The 26,673-nt window shown below is 40.5% G+C and overlaps 1 protein-coding gene across 1 annotated transcript in view; it reads left to right on the top strand.

The window, feature by feature from the left end:
* Positions 1 to 26,673, top strand: part of PUS10 (pseudouridine synthase 10) — a 372,401-nt gene that overhangs the window by 326,851 nt on the left and 18,877 nt on the right. The window contains 2 exon segments of the mRNA XM_053712643.1: positions 17,582 to 17,680; positions 17,683 to 17,702. Coding sequence (XP_053568618.1) covers positions 17,582 to 17,680; positions 17,683 to 17,702 — 119 coding nt within the window.

Raw genomic sequence — 26,673 nt, 5'->3', positions numbered from 1 at the left:
CATAGAAACAGTTAACTGAAGCTTCCCACTGTTGTAATATGAGTGGGAAGGGCCTAATTTAGCGCTTTTTTGCGCAGTTAAAATTACAAAATGAATCATCCAGATTCCCTCAGCAGTCCCATGAATACTACAGGACATTTCTAAAGGGCTAAAAAGACTTCCAAAATCGTTTATAGGGAAGGTAATCCACAGCTCTGCTGTGGCAGTTTGTTGTGTCTGTTTTTAAAAACGTCTATGTCGTTTTTTTTATCTGTTTTTTGCATTAAGGGGTTAATCATCCATTTGCAAGTGGGTGCAATGCTCTGTTACCTTATTACATGTACTGTAAAAATTTCGTTTGTTTTACTGCCTTTTTTCACTGTTTTTCAAATTTTGACAAAATTTGTTTCTCTTAAAGGCACAGTAACGTTTTATATATTTGCTTGTTAACTTGATTTAAAGTGTTTTCCAAGCTTACTAGTCTCATTATTAGTCTGTTCTAACATGTCTGACATAGAGGAAGCTCTGTGTTCATTATGTTTTAAAGCCATGGTGGAACCCCATCTTAGAATGTGTACCAGATGTACTGATTTCATGTTAAACAATAAAGATCATTTTTTGTCTTTAAAAACATTATCACCAGAGGATTCTGTCGTGGGGGTAGTTATGCCGACTAACTCTCCCCACGTGTCAGACTTTTTGACTCCCGCTTTAGGGACTCACGCTCAAATGGCGCCAAGTACATCAAGGGCACCCATAGCGTTTATTTTACCAGGGGATTCTGTCGAGGGGAAAGTTATGCCGACTAACTCTCCCCACGTGTCAGACCCTTCGACTCCCGCTTCAGGGACTCACGCTCAAATGGCGCCAAGTACATCAAGGGCGTCCATAGCGTTTATTTTACAAGACATGGCAAAGGTGGTGAATAATACTCTGGCAGCAGTATTAGTCAGACTACCTGAAATTAAATGAAAGCAGATAGCTCTGGGGGTAGATACAGAGCATACAGACGCTTTAAGAACCATTTATGATACTACCTCACAATATGCTTAGTCTGTGGGTGATTTTTTTGACTCAGGGAAGATGATTTAACCTGATTCTGATATTTCTACATTTAAAATTTATGCTTGAGAACCTCCACTTGTTGCTCAGGGAGGCTTTGGCTGCTCTGAATGAATGTGTACAATCGCAGGGCCAGAGAAATTGTGTAGACTGGATAAATAATATGCAGTGCCGGTGTGTACTGATGTTTTTTCCAATACCTAAAGATGTTTATTAAAAAAAAAAAAAATTTTAATAAGGAATGGGATAGACCAGGTGTGCCATTCTCTTCCCCTCCTATTTTTTAGAAGAATGTTTTCTAATAGTTACGACCACACAGGACTTCTGGCAGACAGTTCCTAAGGTGGAGAGAAGAGTTTCTACTCTAGCTAGGCGTACCACTACCTCTGGCGAGGACAGTTGTGCTTTTTAGATCCAATGGATAAAAAAATGTTTATTCAACAGGGTTTTATCCTGCAGCCCCTTGCATACATTGCTTCTGTCACTGCTGCTGCGGCGTTCTGGGTTGAGTCTCTTGATGAGGCTTTACAGTTAGCGACTCCATTGGATGAATATATTTGACAAGCTTATGCTAGCCAATTCCTTTGTTTTCTGATGCCTTTGTTCATTTGACTAGACTAACGGCTAAGAATTCTGTTTTTTTACTATACTGGCGCGCAGAGCGCTATGGCTTATATCATGGTCAGCTGTCGTGACTTTAATAAATAAGCTACTTAACTTCCCTTCAAGGGGCAGACCCTATTCGGGCCTGGTTTGAAGGAGATTATTGCTTATATCACTGGAGGAAAAGGTCATGCCCTTCCTCAGGATAGGTCCAAATCAAGGGCCAAGAAAGGTCTAATTTTCGTGCCTTTTAAAACTTCAGGGCAGGTGTGGCATCCACTTCCTCTAAGGCAAAACAAGAGGGAATTTTTGCTCAGTCCAAGGCGGTTTGGAGACAATCGGACCTGGAACAAAGATAAGCAGGCCAAGGAGCCTGCTGCTGCCTCTAAGGCAGCATGAAGGAACGGACCCCTATCCGGTAACGGATCCTATAGGGGGCAGACTTTCATTCTTCGCCCAGGCATGGGCAAGAGATGCCCAGGATCCCTAGGCATTGGAATTTATATCCCAGAGATATCTTCTGGATTTCAAAGATTCCCCCCCAAAAAAAGGGGAGATTTCGCCTTTCCAATTATCTGCAAACCAGATAAAGAAGGAGGCATTCTTACATTGTGTACGAGATCCATCCAGTTCCAAGAGAGGAACAGGGACAGAGTGTTTTCTCAAATCTGTTTGTGGTTCCCAAGGAGAGGGAACCTTCAGACCTATTTTGGATCTAAAGATCTTAAACAAATTCCTCAGAATTCCGTCTTTTAAGATGGAAACTATTCGTACCATCTTAACTATGATCCAGGAGAGTCAATAGAGGACTACAATGGATTTGAAGGATGTTTATCCTCACATTGTGATGCATAAAGATCACCATCGTTTTTAAGGTTTGCCTTTCTAGACAGGCATTACCAGTTTGTAGCTCTTTCCGTTGGGATATCTACAGCCCCAAGAATCTTTATGGAGGTTCTGGGGTCGCTTTGGCGGTCCTTAGGCCGCGGGGCATAGAAGTGGCCCCTTATTTAGACGACATCCTGATACAGGCGTCAAACATCCAAATTGCCAAGTCTCATACGGACGTAGTACTGGCATTTCTGAGATCACATGGGTGGAAAGTGAACAAGGAAAGAGTTCTCTATCCCCAATCTCAAGGGTTTCCCTCTTAGGGACTCTGATAGATTCTGTAGAAATGAAAATTTACCTGACGGAGTCAGGTTGTCAAAGTTTCTAAATTTCTGCCGTGTTTTTCATTCCATCCGCGCCCTTCGGTGGCTCAGTACAGAGGAACGGGGATTACACAGGTTTATCCCCCTGTTAAACCTGGACCAAGAGACCAGAGATTCTCTGGTGACTATGTCGGGTCCATCTGTCCAAGGGTATGACCTTCCGCAGGTCAGATGGGACAATTGTTACAATAGATGCCAGCCTTTTAGGTTGGGATGCAGTCTGGAACTCCCTGAAGGCTCAGGGATAGTGGACTTAGGAGGAGACCCTCCTTCTAATAAATATTCTGGAACTGGGAGTGATATTCCATGCTCTTCAGACTTGGCCTCAGTTAAGCAACTCTGAGGTACATCATATTCAGTCGGACAATATACACGACTGTGGTTTACATCAGCCATCAAGGGGGAACAGAAGTTCCCTAGCGATGTTAGAAGTCTTACAATAATTCACTGGACAGAGACTCACTCTTGTCTATCAGCTATCCATATCCCAGGTGTTGAGAACTGGGAGGTGGTTTTTCTAAGTCGTCAGACTTTTCTTCCGGGGGAGTGGGATTCCTCCGGAGGTCAAGACCAAGCAGGAGAGGGCTTTGGTGTTTTTGTCAGCGCCTGCGTAGCCACGCAGGACCTGGTATGCAGATCTGGTGGACATGTCATCCTTTCCATCACGGTCTCTGCTTCTGAGACAGGTCCCTCTACCTCAGGGTCCTTTCAACCATCTAAATAGAATCAATCTGAGATGGACTGCCTGGAGACTGAACGCTTGATGATATCAAAGCATGGCTTCTCCGAGTCAGTCATTGATACCTTAATACAGACATGAAAGCCTGTCTCTAGGAAAATTGAACATAGATATGGTGTAAATATCTGATTGTTATGAATCCAATGGTTACTCATGGAGTAAAGTCTGGATTCCCAGGATATTATCTTTTCTCCAAGATGTTTTGGAGAAAAGGGTTGTCAGCTAATTCCTTAAAAGGGACAGATTTTTGCACAAGCGTCTGGCAGGTATTCTAGACGTTCAGGCATTTGGTCAGGCTTTGGTTAGATCCAAGCCCGTGTTTAAAACTGTTGCTCCACCATGGAGCTTAAACCTGGTTCTTAAGGTTTTTTCAAGAAGTTCCGTTTGAACCTTTTTTGTTCCATAGATATCAATCTTTATCTTGGAAAGTTCCTTTTGGGTAGCTATTTCCTCGACTCGTAGAGTCTCCAAGTTATCTGTGTTACAATGTGATTCTCCTTATCTGGTCCTTCATACGGATAAGGTAGTCCTGCGTACTAACCTGGGTTTTTTCCTAAGGTGGTATCTAACAAGAACATCACTCAAGAGATAGTTGTTCCATGCTTGTAACCTAATCCTTCCTCAAAGAAGGAACGTCTATTACACAATATTGGACGTGGTTTGGGCTTTAAAGTTTTACTTACAAGCTACTACAGTTTTCATCAAACGTTCACCTTGTTTGTTGTCTATTCTGGACAGAGGAGAGGTCAAAAGACTTCAGCAGCCTCTCTGTCTTTTTGGTTAAAAAGCATAATTTATTTAGCTTATGAGACTGCTGGACAGCAGCCTCCTGAAGGGATTACAGCTCATTCTACTAGAGCTGTGGTTTTCACTTGGGCCTTTTTTAAATGTGGCTTCTGTTGAACAGATTTACAAGTCGGAGTCTTGGTCTGCGCTTCATACTTTTTCAAATTTAACAAATTTGATACCTTGCTTCTTCGGAGGCTATTTTTGGGAGAAAGGGTTTCTTACAGGCAGTGGTAACTTCCGTTTAAGTACCTGCCTTGTCCCTCCCATCATCCGTGTACTTTAGCTTTGGTATTGGTATTCCATAAGTAATGGATGATCCGTGGACTGGATACACTTAACAAGAGAAAACATAATTTATGCTTACCTGATAAATTTATTTCTCTTGTAGTGTATCCAGTCCACGGCCCGCCCTGTCACTTTAAGGCAGGTAATTTTTTCATTTGAACTACAGTCACCACTGCACCCTATGGTTTTTCCTTTCTCTGCATGTTTTCGGTCGAATGACTGAGTATGGCAGTTAGGGGAGGAGCTATATAGCAGCTTTGCTGTGGGTGGACTCTTGCAACTTCCTGTTGGGAAGGAGAATATATTCCATAAGTAATGGATGATCCGTGGACTGGATACACTACAAGAGAAATAAATTTATCAGGTAAGCATAAATTATGTTGTTTCTTTCATGATTGGCATAGAGCATTCAGGTTTAAGAAAACCTTTCAATGTGCAGTTTTTTTTGCTCTTGCTGAGGCACCAGCACCTTTTGAGCATGTGCTAAAGTTAACGGCGTATACATGTAGGTGTCTGTGATTCGTTGATGGCTGTCACATGATAAAGGGGGCAGGGAAATGAAATACATTTCAAATAAGTTAGAGAAACAAAATCTACTGCTCGTTTGAAATTAAGAGTTTTATTTAATTCTCTTTTTATGTGTTGACTATGCAAATTCTAACCACTCTAAAACAGCACTTTCTCTTAGACCCTTTTCCTAATGAACTATTTTGGTCCTAGAGGAGAAAAATATATTCTTCATTGTACAGGGGTCTTTACTGATATTTATTAATTGGTCTGAAAACTGTGGCTAAAGGGACAGTAAACACATTCGGCTAGATTTACAAGTTTTGTCGGTAAAAACTTGCGGTGCTAACGCTCCTTTTTTTTTCCTGCGCTCACTTTAAACAACGCTGGTATTACAAGTTTTCTGATTGCTGCGTTAGCCTCAGAAAAGTGAGCGCTGAGTAAATTTAGTGCCACTTCTACCTGTAATACCAGCGTTGCTTACGGTAGCGGTAAGCTGGCAAAACGTGCTCGTGCACGATTTCCCCATACATCTATTGGCTGATCCAATCAGCCATTCGGATTGAACTACAATCCGATTGGCTGATTAAATCAACCAATCAGATTTTTCCTACCTTAATTACGATTGGCTGATAGAATCCTATCAGCCAATCGGAATTCGAGGGACGCCATCTTGGATGACGTCATTTAAAGGAACCTTCATTCGTCGTTAGTCGTCGGAAAGAAGAGGATGCTCCGCGTCGGATGTCTTGAAGATGGACCCGCTCTGCGCCGGATGGATGAAGATAGAAGATGCCGCTTGGATGAAGACTTCTGCTGGATGGAGGACCTCTTCTGCCTCGATCGGATTGAAGACTTCTGGCCGGATCGGATTAAGACTTGTGCCGGTCCGTATGTCCTCTTCCTACCCCATCGGTGCCCGGCTGGCTGAAGACGGCTCAAGGTAGGGTGATCTTCAATGGGGTAGTGTTAGGTTTTTTTTTAAGGGGGGGATCGGGTGGGTTTTAGAGTAGGGGTGTGTGGGTGGTGGGTTGTAATGTTGGGGGGGGGTATTGTAGTTTTTATTTTTACAGGTAAAAGAGCTGATTACTTTGGGGCAATGCCCCGCAAAAAAGCCCTTTTAAGGGCTGGTAAAAGAGCTGGTTACTTTGGGGCAATGCCCCGCAAAAGGCCCTTTTAAGGGCTATTTGTAATTTAGTTTAGGAAATTTTATTATTTTGGGGGGCTTTTTTTATTTTATTAGGGGGATTCGATTAGGTGTAATTAGATTAAACTTCTTGTAATATTTTTTTATTTTTTGTAATTTAGTGGGGGGGGGTTTGTACTATAGTTTAGTTTATTTAATTGTATTTTATTTTAGATAATTGTAGTTAATTTATTTAATTAATTTATTGATAGTGTAGTGTTAGGTGTATTTGTAACTTAGGTTTAGGATTTATTTTACAGGTAATTTTGTAATTATTTTAACTAGGTAGCTATTAAATAGTTATTAACTATTTAATAGCTATTGTACCTAGTTAAAATAAATTACAAAGTTGCCTGTAAAATAAATATAAATCCTAAAATAGCTACAATGTAATTATTAGTTATATTGTAGCTATCTTATGGTTTATTTTATAGGTAAGTATTTATTTTTAAATAGGAATAATTTATTTAATTATAGTAATTTTATTTAGATTGATTAAAAATAGATTTAAGTTAGGGGGGGTGTTAGGGTTAGACTTAGGTTTAGGGGTTAATACATTTAATATAGTAGCAGCGACGTTGGGGGTGCGGCAGATTAGGGGTTAATAATTGTAGTTAGGTGGCGGCGACGTTGGGAGCGGCAGATTAGGGGTTAATAAATATAATGTAGGTGTCGGCGATGTTAGGGGCAGCAGATTAGGGGTTCATAGGTATAATGTAGGTGGCGGCGATGTACGGTCGGCAGATTAGGGGTTAAATAATTTTATTATAGTGTTTGCGATGTTGAGGGGCCTCGGTTTTAGAGGTTAATAGGTAGTTTATGGGTGTTAGTGTACTTTTTAGCACTGTAATTAAGAGCTTTATGTTTCCGTGCGTTAGCCCATAAAACTCTTAACTACTGACTTTTATATGCGGTAGGAGTCTTGGAGGTAGAGGCTGTACCGCTCACTTCTTCCAAGACTTGTAATGCCAGCGTTAGGCAAATCCCATTAAAAAGATAGGATATGCAATTGACGTAAGGGGATTTGCGGTATGGAAAAGTCGCAGAAGAAAAGTGAGCGGTAGACCCTTTCCTGCCTGACTCGTAATACCAGTGGGCATTAAAAAGCAGCGTTAGGACCCCTTAATGCTGCTTTTTAAAGCTAACGCCGAACTCGTAATCTAGCCGATTGTAATTACAAAAAAATTATGTTGTGTTGATATAGAATAATATGTCAGCCAAGTCTTAAAGGAACACTAAACCCCAATTTTTTCTTTTGTGATTCAGATAGAGCATGCAATTTTAAGCAACTTTCTAATTTACTCCTATTATCAATTTTTCTTCGTTTAATTGAAAAAGAAGGCATCTAAGTTAAGGAGCCAGCCAATTTGTGGTTCAGTACCCTGGACAGCACTTGTTTATTGGAGGGTACATTTATCCACCAATCAGCAAGAACAGCCCAGGTTGTTCACCAGAAATGGTCCGGCATCTAAACGTACATTCTTGCTTTTCAAATAAAGATACCAAGAGAATGAAGAAAATTTGATAATAGGAGTAAATTAGAAAGTTGCTTAACATTGCCTGCTCTATCTGAATCACGAAAGAAAATTTTTGGGTTGTCTCTTTAACTTTTTAAAACAAATTAATATCCGTTTTTTAATAGCCAAGCTCCACCCACCATTCGTCTTATTTGGAGGAGCCAATCGGGACTTAAAGGGACATTAAACCCAAAAAAATTCTTTCATTATTCAGACAGAGAATACCATTTTAAACAACATTCCAATTTACTTCTATTATCTAATTTGCTTCACTCTTTATATAGCCTTTGTTAAAGAATAGCAATGCACATGGGTGAGCCAATCACAGGAGGCATATATGTGCAGCCACCAATCAGAAGCTACTGAGCATATCTAGATATGCTTTTCAGGAAGGAATATCAAGAGAATGAAGCAAATTAGATAACAGAAGTAAATTAGAAAGTTTTTTAAAATTGTATTCTCTATCTGAATCATGAAAGAAAAAAATTTGGGTTTAATGTCTCTTTAAGTCTACAAATGATAAGGCTAGCCACAGTCACAAACTTAGCATAATATGCATTGTTAGCATAGGTAGCAGATTTAGCCATGAGAAGTCAGGAGGGTGCATGTCAAGTTCTGAGAATTAGAAATTGCTCAATTCTCAGAGCTATTCCATGAAAAGGAGGCAAAATAATAATGAAAATATATTGCAAAGTTGTTCCATTATACATAACTTAACATTTTATATAAAAAATCTTAAGGTGTTTACTGTCCCTTTAAGCTGGCAATGTATAATTTGTTTGCAATTTAGGAAATCAACTTTCTATTAGGGATTTGATAAAGATGGTGGTGATAAGTGTGGGGGGGGATTGCTGTTTTGGAGGGTTCAAGGAGACGGTAAGGTAATCCCTGCACTACAATAAACATTACCCTTAACAGCTAACTCATTAACCCCTTCACTGCTGGGAAGTGTAGCGGCAGCTGTAATAAGCATCCTTCTAATTACCAAAAACCAATTGGCAAAGCCATGTATGCTTCTTATTTCTGAACAAAGATTCTAGGAAAGCTTTTACAACCATTTATGTTATTACTGCACAAGCCGTATGAAAATAATTTCAATAAGAAACTCAAAGTTTGTGAAAAAGTTAATAATAATTATTATTTTTTTATATGATCGCATTTGGCTGCAATATCGCGGCATGAAATATACCAAAATGGGCCTAGATCAATACCCTGTTTTTTTTTTATTATTATTTAAACGGAGTGATAGCAAAAATGATAAAAAATTCTCTTTGGGCAAGTTTTTCTCTGAAATTTCCGATAGTAATGGGGTTAAACATAGAATGCTATCAACTAAAGCTAAATGTTCTATTCCAGCATACACAAATTCCACCACCATGCTCCTTGCCATTTTGGATCCAGTACAAACACTGTTAGAACAGAGATAGCATTTAATAAAGTACTCTTTCTTGTACTTTTTAAAAAAAAAAATGTATTTAATCAATGATAAAGAACCAAAGGGTAGAGCTACAGGTCTAGTGTATGGTTTTTAATTCAATAACTCAGGACTTACTAACAGGCCAGATTTAGGATTACATTTGATAGTGCAGTTTGGTAGACATGGTCACTGAGCTGATTTTTTTCAGATCTGTCCTATTAATTGTTCATGAGGGCCAGGAATATAATTTGCTGGTCTGCACTAACATGCTACAGAAAGTATTTCTGGGCACTTTCTGCCCTGAATGTGGTTACTTAAATTTAACTCAGCGGGATTTTGCACTCTCAGGAGTTAGTACAGAGTTTGTACACAGCTTCTTTCCCTCACCGGGTAGCGCAGGCGCACTAAGGGTTAGCCTTTTTAGTGCGCCTTCCTGTCTATATGTTTTTCTGTTCCTGTGGTGCTGTAACTATCAAAGTGTGTTGGGAGAAGCTCCAAAAATGTAAATAATCCAGCAGAAATGTAAAAGCCCTGCACCAAAAGGCTCCAACACATATTAGCAAATATATTCCAAGAGCAGCAGCGCTTCTCATAGGACCTTCTGTAATAAACATTCTTTCCTGAGAAGTGCTGCTACCCTTGGACTATATTTTCTCATATGTGTTGGGAGATATTATTCTCTGATCATATCACAGTTTTTCTTGGGAAACAACTTCATTTAACCCTTTGTTTTGCTGTCTTATTTTTTATTTAGTCTTTATTGTTTTAGAACAGTTATTTCAGAGCTTGTTTGACAATTACTACTTACTTTTTTCCCTTTTGGGATTATCCAGTTTTACACTGTGCATTTCTGTATATTTCTTCTCTTCTGAGCAAGCTGGTGCAGCGCAGGCCTCTGGACTGTGAGCTGTTGTTTTAGAAGGGAGATCTCTGAAAAATGAACCCCTTCCATCTTGTGTTTGCTTTGTAAGGATTTTGTGGTGTGTGTCCCTGCTCAGCTGCATACCTCATGTGCTGAGTCTATATCTTAAATCTAATCAGGGTTTTTTTTCTGCACTGCCTTTTTTAAGAGTGATCAAGAGTTAATGTCTTATAACAGCTTTACCCAGGAGGGTTCTTCAGAATTTTCTCAAAAATGTAAGGAATTCTGCTAATAATTAAGTTTTATCTGTTATGCCTCTTTGTGTTAAATGCAGATGCATGCAAGTAAAGGAAGGTGATCCTTCTTTCGCCTTTAGCTCATCAGCTATTTATTATTATTATTATTTATTTGTATAGCGCCGCCAAATTCCGTAGCGCTGGGTACAATGATAGGGGTATACAATGACAAGGATTTGTGATAAAATACAAAACATAACAAAACTAAACAAATCTAGTACAGGAGGAAGAGAGCCCTGCTCCGGAGAGTTCACAGTCTACAGGTTTAGGGTGCAGAGACATAATATTGGGGTAGCTTGTCATATCAGTTGTAGTTGCAGCAGTGAGTAAGGCAGTTCATGCATTAGTTTGGTTAGGATGATAAATGGAGGAGAGATGGTAAGCCTCTCTGAATAGGCTTGTTTTCAAGGAGCGTCTGAAGCTATACAAGGTTGGAGACAGTCTTATGGAGTGTGGGGTTAGAGAGTTCCAGAGGACAGGGAGCAGCACGTGAGAAGTCTTGGAGACGGGAGTGGGACGTAGAGATAACAGGAGTGGAGAGACGTAGGTCAGAGGTTGATCGAAGAGGACGGGATGGGGAATATTTTGAGATGAGAGAGGAAATATAGTTGGGAGTTAGACTGTTGAGTGCTTTGTAAGTTAGGGTTAATACTTTAAAGTGTATTCTGGAGTGTATGAGTAGCCAGTGTAGAGACTGTCAGAGGGCAGCAGCTGATGTAGATTGTCGACTTAGGTGGATGAGTCTAACTGAAGCATTCATAATAGATTGGAGGGAGGAGAAGCTGTGTTTTGGAAGGCCATTTAGAAGTAGATTGCAATAATCAATGCGTGACAAAATGATGGAATGAATTATTATTTTTGTAGTTTTTTGAGTAAGGAAGCGGACCTGGGGTGAGGTGTTGAGAATAGAGTCTCCAACCGTCAGAGAAATGTCAGGTGTTGGATGTCTCGAAGAGGGGGGAATAAGAAGCAGCTCAGTTTTGGGACAGATTGAGTTGGAGGTAGCGTGAAGACATCCAAGAGGAAATTGTAGAGAGGCAGTTGGGAATCTGGTTGAGTAAAGGAGGGAGAGATATCAGTTGAGGAAAGATAGATTTGGTTTATCATCAGCATATAAGTGGTGCTGTAATCCAAAGGAGGCTATATGTTTTCCAAGGGAGGATGTATAGAGAGAGAAAAGCAAGGGACCCAAGATAGAGCCTTGCGGTACTCCAACTGAGAGAGGCATAGGGTCAGAAGATATGTTGTTAAAGGAAACTGAAAACGAGCGGTTTTGAGAGATATGAGGCAAACCAGGAGAGGGCTGTGTCTCGGATGCAAAATTAATGTAGTATATTTAGGAGGAAAGGATGGACAGGTCAAGAAGAATTAGTAAGGAGTAGTGGCCTTTTGCTTTAACTGATAACAGGTCATTTGTTACTTTAATTTACCTTAGGAGTGGCTCCTCTAAATTCCCCATACCCATAGATCAGTGTTTCTCCAACTCCAGTCCTCAAGAACCCCTATCAATACAGATTTTCATGATAACGAGCACAGGTAAAATAATCAGCTGATCAGTAACCATGGGTTACTAACCTGTTCTCACCCATCAGCTGATTATTTATTTCACCTGGGCTCTAGTTAAGACACTAGGAAAATCTGGCCTGTTAGGGGTACTTGAGGACCAGAGTTGAGAAACTCTGCCCATAAATGATAATGGGGGCTTATGAATCTAAGGAATCTTCCTCTGAGGATGGACTTTGAGTCTCAGAACCCCATTGCTGTGGGCAGAGGATGTGAGGTTGAGCATATTTATGCTTTGTTACAGGAAGTTTTAATTGATTTGGAATTAGAGGATCTTTTGGATAGAACACTTGAAGGTTTTCATAGAAGGTCCTTTCAGTTTGGAAGAGATTTTGAAAGAGATTCAAGATCACTTACTCTGAGAACTGCAAACCACTTATTTGTGATGCAGCTGAGGAAATTGATTAGCATTAACCCTAAGAATGCTACTTTGGCTGTTTAGGCAAGAAAAACTTTATGGCTCAAATCTTGGTCTACTGAGTGGTTTCTCAGTGCAGGCTAGTATCCCTTCCTTTCAGGTAAAAATTTTGTTTGAAACCGACTGGATGCTATTGCCACATTTACTGTTGCTATAACAGCTTTTCTACCCCAGAATTAAAAGTCTAATGGTAAGCTTAAATCCAGAGGACATGTTTGTTTCTTTAGACAATTTAAGAATTAGAAAGCTTCCTCCTCTGTGCAGAGTTTTGGTTTCTCCAGATTTCCTGGAACTCTCCAGCCATTATTGATCTAGAAAAAGACTTTGACAAAAATGCCCTCATCCTTGGGATTTTGACCTGGGAACTGCTTTAGCACACATTTTTTTGCAGCAGTACTCCACACAAACTGGATTAGGTGTAAAAAACACTGTAATAGTTATATACAGATAAAAGTATTGTGCTAGACTCTAGATATCACACCATTCATAAAAGACCTAACTCCTCTATTGAGTCAAATGCTAACAGGAATACACATAAAATGAGGGGCGCTCTAAAGCTGAAGATATCAGAATTAACCAGAAATATTTAATACATAAATATCATAACACACAGTAGTTAAGAAAAAGCATAACATCTGTTAGATTAAAAATGAGACGTCTCCCAGTGATAAATGTATAAATGAATGATTAAATGACATTCAAGAATAGTAAAACAGTGAAAAATAAACGAGTTATTAGAGTATACAAAACACACATCAAAAGATCATCATTGAAGATCATACCATAGACTTAGTGCTTTGCAGATTAAAGTCTGAAAAGTACCAACTTTCCTTCTAAATACAGGGAGAGACCACAGCTACATTCATTACTTGTGGGAATACAGAACCTGGCCACCAGGGAGGAGGCAAAGACACCCCAGCCAAAGGCTTAAATACCCCCCTCCCCCACTTCCCTCATCCCCAAGTCATTCTTTGCCTTTCGTTACAGGAGGTTGGCAGAGAAGTGTCAGAAGTTTTTTCGGAGTAGTTCCTTATGAGGGGATACCTGCCCTTCGGGATGGAACTGAAGTTTTAAGTAGTCTTGTCAGCCTCTCAGTGAGAGCATTGATGAAAGTTAGAGTCTGGAGATGCAGGGAGAGTCTTTCTTCACTTCAAGACGAGTTTTCTCAACTTGTTTTCTCACTCAAGTCCATGTCAGAGGCGCTGCTACTATCTGTCAAACTTGAAGAACCATGTTTGCTGTTCCACGGATTGGATTCCGGTAAGATTGTTTATTTTATCCAGAGATTGATTGATCTTACACACATGTTAATGATAGCAGACAGGGTCTCAGTGGGAATCCTTTATCTTTATGGAATCAAGGGTTAATATCTCTTGAGGGGGATTGTTGAATAGTGGGGTCTTTTTAATCATGTTTGTTATGTGATTTTTGACTGCGTATGTGTAAGGAGACATTTTAGGCTCTTTGGCTGATACGGAACAAATATAAATACAGAATTGGATCTGATGCATCTCGTCAGAACGCCAAACTTCCTTGTTACGGGTCCTGGTCAAGGTGATCCTCAGGCAGTACTGATAGATGCTCTAGCAGTACCCTGGTCGTTCAACCTGGCTTATGTGTTTCCACCATTTCCTCGTCCTTCTCGTTTGATTGCCAGAATCAAACAGGAGAGAGCTTTGGTGATTTTGATAGCACCTGCGTGGCACGCAGGACTTGTATGCAGACCTGGTGGACATGTTATCTCTTCCACCATGGACTCTGCCAAAGAGACAGGACCTTCTGATTCAAGGTCCGTGCCAGCATCCAAATCTAGTTTCTCTGCGGCTGACTGCCTGGAGATTGAACGCTTGATTTCATCCAAGCGGGGTTTCTCAGAGTCGGTCATAGATACCTTGATTCAGGCTCGAAAGCCTGTCACTAGGAAAATTTATCATAAGATATGGCGTAAATATCTTTATTGGTGTGAATCCAAGGGGGGCTACTCATGGAGTAAGATCAGGATTCTAGGATTTTGTCCTTTCTCCAAGAAGGATGGAGAAGGGGCTATCAGCTAGTTCCTTAAAGGGACAGATATCTTGCTTTATTCAATTTACTGCACAAGCGTCTGGCAGATATTCCCGAGACGTTAAGTCGTTCTGTCAGGCTTTAGTTAGAATCAAGCCTGTGTTTAAACCTGTTGCTCCGCCATGGAGTTTGAATTTAGTTCTTAAAGTTCTCAAGGGTTCCATTTAACCTATGCATTCCATAGATATTAAGCTTCTAGTCTTGGAAAGTTTCTGTTTTAGTTTGCTGTCTCTTCGGCTCGAAGAGTTTCTGAACTATCTGCATTGCAATGCGACTCGCCTTATCTTGTTTTCCTTGCTGATAAGGTGGTTTTGTGCGGACCAAAACCTGGATTCCTTCCTAAGGTTGTTACTAATAGGAATATTAATCAGGAAATTGTTGATTCCTTCTCTGTGTCCTAATCCTTCCTCTAAGAAGGAGCGTCTGTTGCACAACTTGGACGTGGTTCGTGCTTGAAGTTTTACTTGCAGAGCGACCAAAGATTTCCGTTCAAACATCTTTCTTTGTTTGTTGTCTATTCTGGAAGACGTAGAGGTCAAAAGGCTACGGCTACCTCTCTTTCTTTTTGGCCGAAAAGCATCATCCGTTTGGCATACGAGACTGCTGGACAGCAGCCTTCTGAAAGAATTACAGCTCACTCTACTAGAGCGGTGGCTTCCACATGGGCTTTTAAAATGATGCTTCTGTTGAACAGATTTGTAAGGCTGTGACTTGGTCTTCGCTTCATACCTTTTCCAAATTTTAACAAATTTGATACTTGCTTCTTCGGAGGCTATTTTTGGGTGAAAAGTTCTTCAAGCAGTGGTGCCTTCTGTTTAACCATCTGTCTTGTTCCCTCCCGTTCATCCGGTGTCTGTAGCTTAGGTATTGTATCCCACAAGTAAAGGATGAATCCGTGGACTCGTCGTACCTTATAGAAGAAAAGTAAATTTATGCTTACCTGATAAATAATTTCTTCTATGGTACTACAAGTCCACGGCCCGCCTCTAATCGTTTTAAGACAGATTATATTTTTTGATTTTAAACTTCAGTCACCTCTGCACCTTAGGTTTCTCCTTTTTCTTCCTGTACCTTCGGGTCGAATGACTGGGGGGGTGGAGCTAAGGAAGGAGCTATATAGACAGCTCTGCTGTGGTGCTCTTTGCCACTTCCTGTTAGCAGGAGGATAAATATCCCACAAGTAAAGGATGAATCCGTAGACTCGTCGTACCATAGAAGAAATTAATTTATCAGGTAAGCATAAATTTACTTTTTTTATGTGTTGTACAAATTAGAGCCTCAAACAAATCACCACTCAGAAATTACCACTTTAAAAGCTCCTCACAGAACCTGGAAACCGTTTTTTCTGCTAGTTCTCTTAAAGGGACCAAATTATTTGTTTCATAATTCAGGTAGAGAATACATATTTGAATCATTCTCATGTTATTCTTTGTTGATGAGATACCTAGGTAGGTTGCGTGCACGTCTGGAGTACTACATGAAAAGGAAATAGTGCGGCATCTAGTGCTCTTGCTAATTTATAACATTGGGGGCAAAACTGCTGCCAAATAGTGCTGCAGACACGTGCACACTCCTGAGCTTATCTTCCTGCTTTTCAACAAAGCATAATAGGAAAATTAAGAAAAATGTTATAATAGAAGTATATTGGGAAAGTTGTTTCAAATTAGAATGTTTTATGCTAATCAGGAAATAAAAATTTCTGATTTTATGTCCCTTTAAGGGCCAGATTTCTGCTCTTTCTGTCTTATTCCATTGCTAATATTCCCTGATATTCAGATCTTTGTTCTAGGTTCTGATCAGATTTAGACCATTCTCTTTCATTCAGTTTTCTCGCCCATGGGAATCGTTATCTGGTCTTGAGGGTTCTCCTCTTTTTGTACCTTGCTTGCTCTAGATCACTGTTTTTCTGTCCTCAGGCCTCCCTAACAGGTCTGATTTTCGGGATATCTGAGTTGGAGCACAGGTGAAATGATCAGCTGATTAGTAAACATGGTTATTAACCTGTTTCTCACACAAGGTAATCCTGAAAATCTGGTCTGTTAGGGAAGCTTGAGGACAGGTTAGAAAAACAGAGGTTTAGACCTTCAACTTCAATCCTGGAAGGTTCTTTTGTCTTGGTTATTTTTCTGCCAGGAGAGTTTCTTAGTTTTTGTTTGATCTTGCAAACTTCCTTCCTGATGTTTCTCAGGGACAAGGCTGTAGGCACTAGTTTTTTCTTTTCTCTTAAGATGGTTCCTTCTTTATGTCCAGCTCCAAATAACTCTATGGAACAACTTCTTCAACTTGAATGTTGTGAGAGCTCTCAGTTATTATGTGAAAGCCACAGTGCATTCAGACTTTCTCTTCTCTCTTGTTCATGTTTCTGGGCCTCACAAAGGTCATAAAGCTATTCCTCAGCTGCTTGGCTTAAAGCATACCTGGTTGCGGGAAAGACTGAGGATTCACGGAAGTGGGAAGGATTTAAAGCTCTGGTATATTAGGGGTGTGTTTGCTTCCTCCTAGTGGACAGGCGGGGTAACTTGTCACGTTATGTCTCGTGGACCATCTTGAAAGAAATTAATATATCAGGAAAGCATCATGCATATATTTTTATGTTTATATTGTTAAAAAGTAAAGTGTACTTCATCTGCGTTTAATCTTATTAAATAGTGCATAACATGCAGCAAAGTAGTGTGATGATTTTTCCCACTTGCCTCTTAAAATGATGTGAGGTATGAATATTTGAAATAAATAAATGATACATTGAGAGGAGAAAATGACATCAAGCTCAGGTAGAATCCTCAAGCCAAACAGTTTTTTGTAGCTAAATCTTTGAAGTAACAGAGTCAGAAATGCTAAATATAGCCGACACGAGACTTGAGGGGGAAAAAGTTAGCAATTCCCTTTTGAGAAATATGTTAGAGATTCCTATAGCAACCATCACTTTCTCACATGTTGCACAAAAATAGGTGATGCGGTAGGCTACAAGAATCCCTAAAATTGAATTATGTTGGACATATAACTTCATGTTTTGTTATTATATTGTACAGTTCAGTGTTTGGACTAATTTTATTAGTTTTAAGATGATCTTCTTCTTACAGGAGCTGAATATACTACAGAAAACTCCTCTACGGGTTCTTCACAGACGTCCACTAGCTTCAAGACCTCGCATGATCCACACCATGAAAACTGAATATGTGGGGATGAGCATCACTACTTCCAGTCTATATCTGAAGACACAAGCTGAACGTATCCTTTATTTTTTATAGTTGCTCATTCAGCACCCAGGGGTAATGCACTGATCTAAGGTCTCACTTAGCTCTATTGTTGGTGTAGAGGGCTACATGGGCAATTTATCTGATTTAAAATCTCATACTAAAAACAAACACATAATCTTGACTCTCCTATCAAATATTCACCTGTTGAGACTGCAGACCACTGAATCTGACCACGCCCCATTTAACTTCTTTAACTGGCTCCCCACATTTTTCTGCTGTTCCCTCAGTTACAGCATAGACAGCATTAACCCTCCTCTCCTACCCCTACCTGGTTAGGAGTGAATATATTATAATGTGCTGAGGTGTTCTTTGCTGTATTACTGGTACTGATAGAATGGGCACAACTGCAAGTTTGTGGGTGTCACAGCTGCACTTATTAGTAAATCCTGCATTTCCTCTGCACCTTCACTGTACTTTGTAAGCATTAATTTGATACTTTTTTGAAAATGGGATATCCTACCCAGACACTGGGTCGACAGTCCAGGGTTAGGAAAAAAGAGGTAAGCTTTTGATGATGGGGCACAGGAGGCAGTATGTATTCATCATACACCTCTTTTGCCTCTGTATTTACTGTTTATTTTTTACTTTCTTTTTTATCCATGAGCCACATGTAGGGCAGAAGAATTATGTATTATGCATGAAACCTGCATATGAGATAAAAAGATATGCAGTAGATTTGTTTATTGGTGAGATTTTTGGGAGAGCATTGTGCTGATGTATTACATGATGAATAGTTTGATTATGATCCTGATTGATAGTCATTTTATATTGAGACTCCAGTCTCAATTGATTCAACTGCAATTATAAAATCTGTTATATCTAGGTTAGAAAATCAACACTCTACTTTGTCTTTATAGGCAGGAAAAGCAATCTAAATATTTTTAATGAATTTCCTGCTACTTATGCAAGTTCTGAAATATTTATTTGGAACAATTTTCCAGTCAGGAGACAATTAAGTTCCTGATAAAACATTTAAATTTTTTTCCCTCTACTGAATCTATTAGTTCCTCTTTTCAGTTGTAGGATGCTGCCATAGATTCACACTTCTAAAAATAAATATTTTTTTCCCCACTGATGATTCATGGCCTGAAATGGGTAATGTAAAAGAAAATGAAGCATCATTTAGAAAATAACTTGATTTTTTTTAAGCTATAAGCTTAATGCAATATTTCTTACCTACATGAGTTTTCTCCAATTTATTTAATATTTATCAGGTCACATTATTGTGGAATGAGGCAAGGAATAGTTATTAAAGTTGCATATTAAGGAATATGATGTGCCCTTTGGTTTTATTGGGAGGCAGTTTCCAGTACGAGGACAAACTTGCATAGAATGCAATTTAATTTTGTCAGTGTTTCACAGCACATTGGTTATGGCTGAGCCAGAATGGACACAGAGGGGGCTGAAGTAGGACAGTATAAACCAATCAAAGAGCTACTGAGAATATCCAGGGTAGTCTAAAGCAGCAAAAGTAAAAAAAAATACAGGTGCAGAAGTATGAATAATATACATAAGAGAAAGCACATGATTGGTCCGAAAGAAGCTGCTCCCTGGATGGGTGCCATCCAATAGGGTGGTCTATTAAGCACCATCCCTCCCCAGTTGGGGCACTTTTCTTTTGTATTTTTAGTCTCCCTAAGGGTGATTGGGGGGCAACCAGAGGTGGACCCCTTTGTCACTTGGTGCCTCACTGCCGACGAGGGCCCATATAGGTTGAAATAGGGTACAAACCCTTTGTTCAGATGAGAATTGTCTGGTATTTTGGGTCTGGACTGTCCTTTTGGATGGAGTAAGATTAATACACTACCGGAAAGTAGTGGATAGCACAGGATTGGGCAGATAGAAGCTGCATCCTGGGTGGGGTACCATCCCATGAGGGTGGGACTATTAAGCACCATCTGTTCCTCAGGTTGAGCTCTTCTCTTATATATTTTAGTCTCCATAAAAGATAGGGGGGCAACCAGATGTGGACCCCTTGCTCACTGTGCTCTATTTGTGCAGCACTTGTGTCTTTTCATCCTGAAATCCATGGAACACCCCTTAGAGGAGAGAAAGCAAAAAGTGCCCTTCTAGAATCTTGTGAGGGATCTCACAATGCTTAAAGGATTATTTTACATAATCTCATCTGAACAAAGAGTTTTCTAGGCTTGGTTTTTGAAATCTTATTATCAACAGCTCTTTGACATTACCATTTGCTTTCCTGGAATCACAATATCACCTTCTGTAATGAGCCTGACCGAAGGAACTAGTGCCAACATTGGTAACTAAAGCCTGGATTCCAGTCCATGCAAATGACATACTAATTCTGTATGGCCCAACACAGGATTTTAGAGAATGAATAAGCATTGATTCATTGTTAATCCACTTGTCTAGATGGTTTTCAGATACATTTAAGGGACAGTCAATACCAGATTTTTTTGTTGTTTTAAAAGAGATAGATAATCCCTTAATTACCCATTTTCCAGTTTTTGCATAACCAACACAGTTATAATAATACACCGTTTACCCTCTGTAATTAACTTGTATCTAAGCCTCTGCAACTGCCCCATTATTTTCAGTTCTTTTGAAAGACTTGCATTTTGGCCAATCAGTGCTCACTCCTCGGTAAAATTCACGTGCATGAGCTCAATGTTATCTATATGAAAACACATGAACTAACGCCCTCTAGAGGTGAAAAACTGTCAAAATGCATTAGATTAGGAGCGCCCTTCAGGTCTAAGAAATTAGCATAATAAACCTCCTAGGTTTTATGCTTTCAACTAAGAATACCCAAAGAACAAAGCAAAATTTGTGATAAAATGTAAATTGGGAAAGTTTGTTTAAAATTACATGCCCTATTTGAATCATAAAAGTTTTTTTGGGACTTGACTGTTCCTTTAACGTGCATGAACACCCCTATACATTGTCTAGGGGCAGATGGATAATGGCATTCTAATCTGTTTTAATTTGCATCTGTTTCTTAATATTTTGGCCCTTTTAACTGCCTTTTTTCAGTGTTAAATTTCTAGATCATGCTTAGTTCACACTAATAAATGTATTTAATTTTCTTAATAAAATATAGATTCAACCACACTTAAATATTAACTATTAAACATGTAAGTGTTAGGGTATTTATCCCTTCAAAATCATAATCTGTGTACTGGTATTTGTACCCCAAACAATATGTGTAGCAAAACAAAGAAAAACATATGCTCAAGCTAATCTTTGCTTTTAATAAATCATTACTAGCTTTACTTTCTTTCATGTAATTAGCAAGAGTCCATGAGCTAGTGACGTATGGGATATACATTCCTACCAGGAGGGGCAAAGTTTCCCAAACCTCAAAATGCCTATAAATACACCCCTCACCACACCCACAATTCAGTTTTACAAACTTTACCTCCTATGGAGGTGGTGAAGTAAGTTTGTGCTAGATTCTACGTTGATATGCGCTCAGCCCGGTTTTCCTCTCAGTGAATGTCAGAGGGATGTGAGGAGAGTATTGCCTATTTGAATGCAGTGATCTCCTTCTACGGGGTCTATTTCATAGGTTCTCTGTTATCGGTCGTAGAGATTCATCTCTTACCTCCCTTTTCAGATCGACGATATACTCTTATTTATATACCATTACCTCTGCTGATTTTCGTTTCAGTACGGTTTGGCTTTCTACAAACATGTAGATGAGTGTCCTGGGTAAGTAAATCTTATTTCTCCAACATAGGTTGTGTCCGGTCCACGGCGTCATCATCCTTACTTGTGGGATATTCTCCTCCCCAACAGGAAATGGCAAAGAGCCCAGCAAAGCTGGTCACATGATCCCTCCTAGGCTCCGCCTACCCCAGTCATTCTCTTGCCGTTGTTACAGGCAACATCTCCACGGAGATGGCTTAGAGTTTTTTTAGTGTTTAACTGTAGTTTTCATTATTCAATCAAGAGTTTGTTATTTTCAAATAGTGCTGGTACGTACTATTTACTCAGAAACAGAAAAGAGATGAAGAATTCTGTTTGTATGAGGAAAATGATTTAGCAACCGTAACTAAAATCCATGGCTGTTCCACACAGGACTGTTGAGAGCAATTAACTTCAGTTGGGGGAACAGTGTGCAGTCTCTTGCTGCTTGAGGTATGACACATTCTAACAAGACGATGTAATGCTGGAAGCTGTCATTTTCCCTATGGGATCCGTAAGCCATGTTTATTACGATTGTAAATAAGGGCTTCACAAGGGCTTATTTAAACTGTAGACTTTTTTCTGGGCTAAATCGATTGATTATTAACACATATTTAGCCTTGAGGAATCATTTTATATGGGTACTTTGATATAATAATATCGGCAGGCACTGTTTTTAGACACCTTATTCTTTAGGGGCTTTCCCAAAGCTTAGCAGAGTCTCATTTTCGCGCCGGGTGTTGCGCACTTGTTTTTGAGAGGCATGGCATGCAGTCGCATGTGAGAGGAGCTCTGATACTTATAAAAGACTTCTGAAGCGTCATTTGGTATCGTATTCCCCTTTGGGTTTGGTTGGGTCTCAGCAAAGCAGATACCAGGGGACTGTAAAGGGGTTTAAAGCTTAAAACGGCTCCGGTTCCGTTATTTTAAGGGTTAAAGCTTCCAAAATTGGTGTGCAATATTTTCAAAGCTTTAAGACGCTGTGGTGAAAATTTGGTGAATTTTGAACAATTCCTTCATGTTTTTTCGCAATTGCAGTAATAAAGTGTGTTCAGTTTAAAATTTAAAGTGACAGTAACGGTTTTATGTTAAAACGTTTTTTGTACTTTCTGTTCAAGTTTATGCCTGTTTTAACATGTCTGAACTACCAGATAGACTGTGTTCTGAATGTGGGGAAGCCAGAATTCCTATTCATTTAAATAAATGTGATTTATGTGATAATGACAATGATGCCCAAGATGATTCCTCAAGTGAGGGAGTAAGCATGGTACTGCATCATTCCCTCCTTCGTCTACACGAGTCTTGCCCACTCAGGAGGCCCCTAGTACATCTAGCGCGCCAATACTTCCTTACTATGCAACAATTAACGGCTGTAATGGATAATTCTGTCAAAAACATTTTAGCCAAAATGAACCCTTGTCAGCGTAAGCGTGGCTGCTCTGTTTTAGTTACTGAAGAGCATGACGACGCTGATATTAATATCTCTGAAGGGCCCCTAACCCAATCTGAGGGGGCCAGGGAGGTTTTGTCTGAGGGAGAAATTACTGATTTAGGGGAACATTTCTCAGCAGGCTGAATCTGATGTGATTACATTTAAATTTAAATTGGAACATCTCCGCATTTTGCTTAAGGAGGTATTATCCACTCTGGATGATTGTGAAAATTTAGTCATCCCAGAGAAACTATGTAAAATGGACAAGTTCCTAGAGGTGCCGGGGCTCCCAGAAGCTTTTCCTATACCCAAGCGGGTGGCGGACATTGTTAATAAAGAATGGGAAAGGCCCGGTATTCCTTTCGTCCCTCCCCCCATATTTAAAAAATTGTTTCCTATGGTCGACCCCAGAAAGGACTTATGGCAGTCAGTCCCCAAGGTCGAGGGAGCGGTTTCTACTTTAAACAAACGCACCACTATTCCCATAGAGGATAGTTGTGCTTTCAAAGATCCTATGGATAAAAAATTAGAAGGTTTGCTTAAAAAGATGTTTGTTCAGCAGGGTTACCTTCTACAACCCATTTCATGCATTGTCCCTGTCACTACTGCCGCATATTTCTGGTTTGATGAACTGCTTAAGGTGCTCGATAGTGACTCTCCTCCTTATGAGGAGATTATGGACAGAATCAATGCTCTCAAATTGGCTAATTCTTTCACTCTAGACGCCTCTTTGCAATTGGCTAAGTTAGCGGCTAAGAACTCTGGGTTTGCTATTGTGGCGCGCAGAGCGCTTTGGTTGAAATCTTGGTCGGCTGATGCGTCTTCCAAGAACAAGCTACTAAACATTCCTTTCAAGGGGAAAACGTTGTTTGGTCCTGACTTGAAAGAGATTATCTCTGATATCACTGGGGGTAAGGGCCACGCCCTTCCTCAGGATCGGCCTTTCAAGGCAAAAAATAGACCTAATTTTCGTCCCTTTCGTAAAAACGGACCAGCCCAAGGTGCTACGTCCTCTAAGCAAGAGGGTAATACTTCTCAGGCCAAGCCAGCTTGGAGACCAATGCAAGGCTGGAACAAGGGAAAGCAGGCCAAGAAACCTGCCACTGCTACCAAGACAGCATGAAATATTGGCCCCCGATCCGGGACCGGATCTGGTGGGGGGCAGACTCTCTCTCTCTTCGCTCAGGCTTGGGCAAGAGATGTTCTGGATCCTTGGGCGCTAGAAATAGTCTCCCAGGGTTATCTTCTGGAATTCAAGGGGCTTCCCCCAAGGGGGAGGTTCCACAGGTCGCAGTTGTCTTCAGACCACATAAAAAGACAGGCGTTCTTACATTGTGTAGAAGACCTGTTAAAAATGGGAGTGATTCATCCTGTTCCTTTAAGAGAACAAGGGATGGGGTTCTACTCCAATCTGTTCATAGTTCCCAAAAAAGAGGGAACGTTCAGACCAATCCTAGATCTCAAGATCTTAAACAAATTTCTCAAGGTCCCATCGTTCAAGATGGAAACCATTCGAACTATCCTTCCTTCCATCCAGGAAGGTCAATTCATGACCACGGTGGATTTAAAGGATGCGTATCTACATATTCCTATCCACAAGGAACATCATCGGTTCCTAAGGTTTGCATTCCTGGACAAACATTACCAGTTCGTGGCGCTTCCTTTCGGATTAGCCACTGCTCCAAGGATTTTCACAAAGGTACTAGGGGCCCTTCTAGCGGTGCTAAGACCAAGGGGCATTGCAGTAGTACCTTACCTGGACGACATTCTGATTCAAGCGTCGTCCCTTCCTCAAGCAAAGGCTCACACGGACATTGTCCTGGCCTTTCTCAGATCTCACGGCTGGAAAGTGAACGTGGAAAAGAGTTCTCTATCCCCGTCAACAAGGGTTCCCTTCTTGGGAACAATTATAGACTCCTTAGAAATGAGGATCTTTCTAACAGAGGCCAGAAAAACAAAGCTTCTGGACTCTTGTCGGATACTTCATTCCGTTCCTCTTCCTTCCATAGCTCAGTGCATGGAAGTGATCGGGTTGATGGTGGCGGCGATGGACATAGTTCCTTTTGCGCGCATTCATCTAAGACCATTACAACTGTGCATGCTCAGTCAGTGGAATGGGGACTATACAGACTTGTCTCCGAAGATACAAGTAAATCAGAAGACCAGAGACTCACTCCGTTGGTGGCTGTCCCTGGACAATCTGTCTCAAGGGATGATGTTCCACAGACCAGAGTGGGTCATTGTCACGACCGACGCCAGTCTGATAGGCTGGGGCGCGGTCTGGGGATCCCTGAAGCTCAGGGTCTTTGGTCTCGGGAAGAATCTCTTCTACCGATAAATATTCTGGAACTGAGAGCGATATTCAATGCTCTCCAGGCCTGGCCCCAGCTTGCGAGGACCAGGTTCATACGGTTTCAATCAGACAACATGACGACTGTTTGCGTACATCAACCATCAGGGGGGAACAAGGAGTTCCCTAGCGATGGAAGAAGTAACCAAATTAATTCTTTGGGCGGAGTCTCACTCCTGCCCACCTGTCTGCTATCCACATCCCAGGAGTGGAAAATTGGGAAGCGGATTTTCTGAGTCGTCAGACATTGCATCCGGGGGAGTGGGAACTCCATCCGGAAATCTTTGCCCAAGTCACTCACCTGTGGGGCATTCCAGACATGGATCTGATGGCCTCTCGTCAGAACTTCAAAGTTCCTTGCTACGGGGCCAGATCCAGGGATCCCAAGGCGGCTTATAGTGGATTGCACTAGTAGCACCTTGGACCTTCAAACTAGCTTATGTGTTCCCGCCATTTCCTCTCATCCCCAGGCTGATAGCCAGGATCAGCAGGAGAGGCGTCGGTGATCTTGATAGCTCCTGCGTGGCCACGCAGGACTTGGTATGCAGATCTGGTGAATATGTCATCGGCTCCACCTTGGAAGCTACCTTTGAGACGAGACCTTCTTGTTCAGGGTCCGTTCGAACATCCGAATCTGGTTTCACTCCAGCTGACTGCTTGGAGATTGAACGCTTGATTTTATCGAAGCGAGGATTCTCAGATTCTGTTATCGATACTCTTGTTCAGGCCAGAAAGCCTGTGACTAGAAAGATTTACCACAAAATTTGGAAAAAATATATCTGTTGGTGTGAATCTAAAGGATTCCCTTGGGACAAGGTTAAGATTCCTAGGATTCTATCCTTCCTTCAAGAAGGATTGGAAAAAGGATTATCTGCAAGTTCCCTGAAGGGACAGATTTCTGCCTTGTCGGTATTACTTCACAAAAAGCTGGCAGCTGTGCCAGATGTTCAAGCCTTTGTTCAGGCTCTGGTTAGAATCAAGCCTGTTTACAAACCTTTGACTCCTCCTTGGAGTCTCAATTTAGTTCTTTCAGTTCTTCAGGGGGTTCCGTTTGAACCCTTACATTCCGTTGATATTAAGTTATTATCTTGGAAAGTTTTGTTTTTAGTTGCGATTTCTTCTGCTAGAAGAGTCTCAGAATTATCTGCTCTGCAGTGTTCTCCTCCTTATCTGGTGTTCCATGCAGATAAGGTGGTTTTACGTACTAAACCTGGTTTTCTTCCAAAAGTTGTTTCTAACAAAAACATTAACCAGGAGATTATCGTACCTTCTCTGTGTCCAAAACCAGTTTCAAAGAAGGAACGTTTGTTGCACAATTTGGATGTTGTTCGCGCTCTAAAATTCTATTTAGATGCTACAAAGGATTTTAGACAAACATCTTCCTTGTTTGTTGTTTATTCAGGTAAAAGGAGAGGTCAAAAAGCAACTTCTACCTCTCTCTCTTTTTGGATTAAAAGCATCATCAGATTGGCTTACGAGACTGCC

Source organism: Bombina bombina, chromosome 4 (genome assembly GCF_027579735.1).
Source record: "Bombina bombina isolate aBomBom1 chromosome 4, aBomBom1.pri, whole genome shotgun sequence".
Lineage (NCBI taxonomy): Eukaryota > Metazoa > Chordata > Amphibia > Anura > Bombinatoridae > Bombina > Bombina bombina.
Note: the sequence above shows the minus strand (reverse complement) of the source record. Positions and strands in the feature narration are given on the sequence as shown.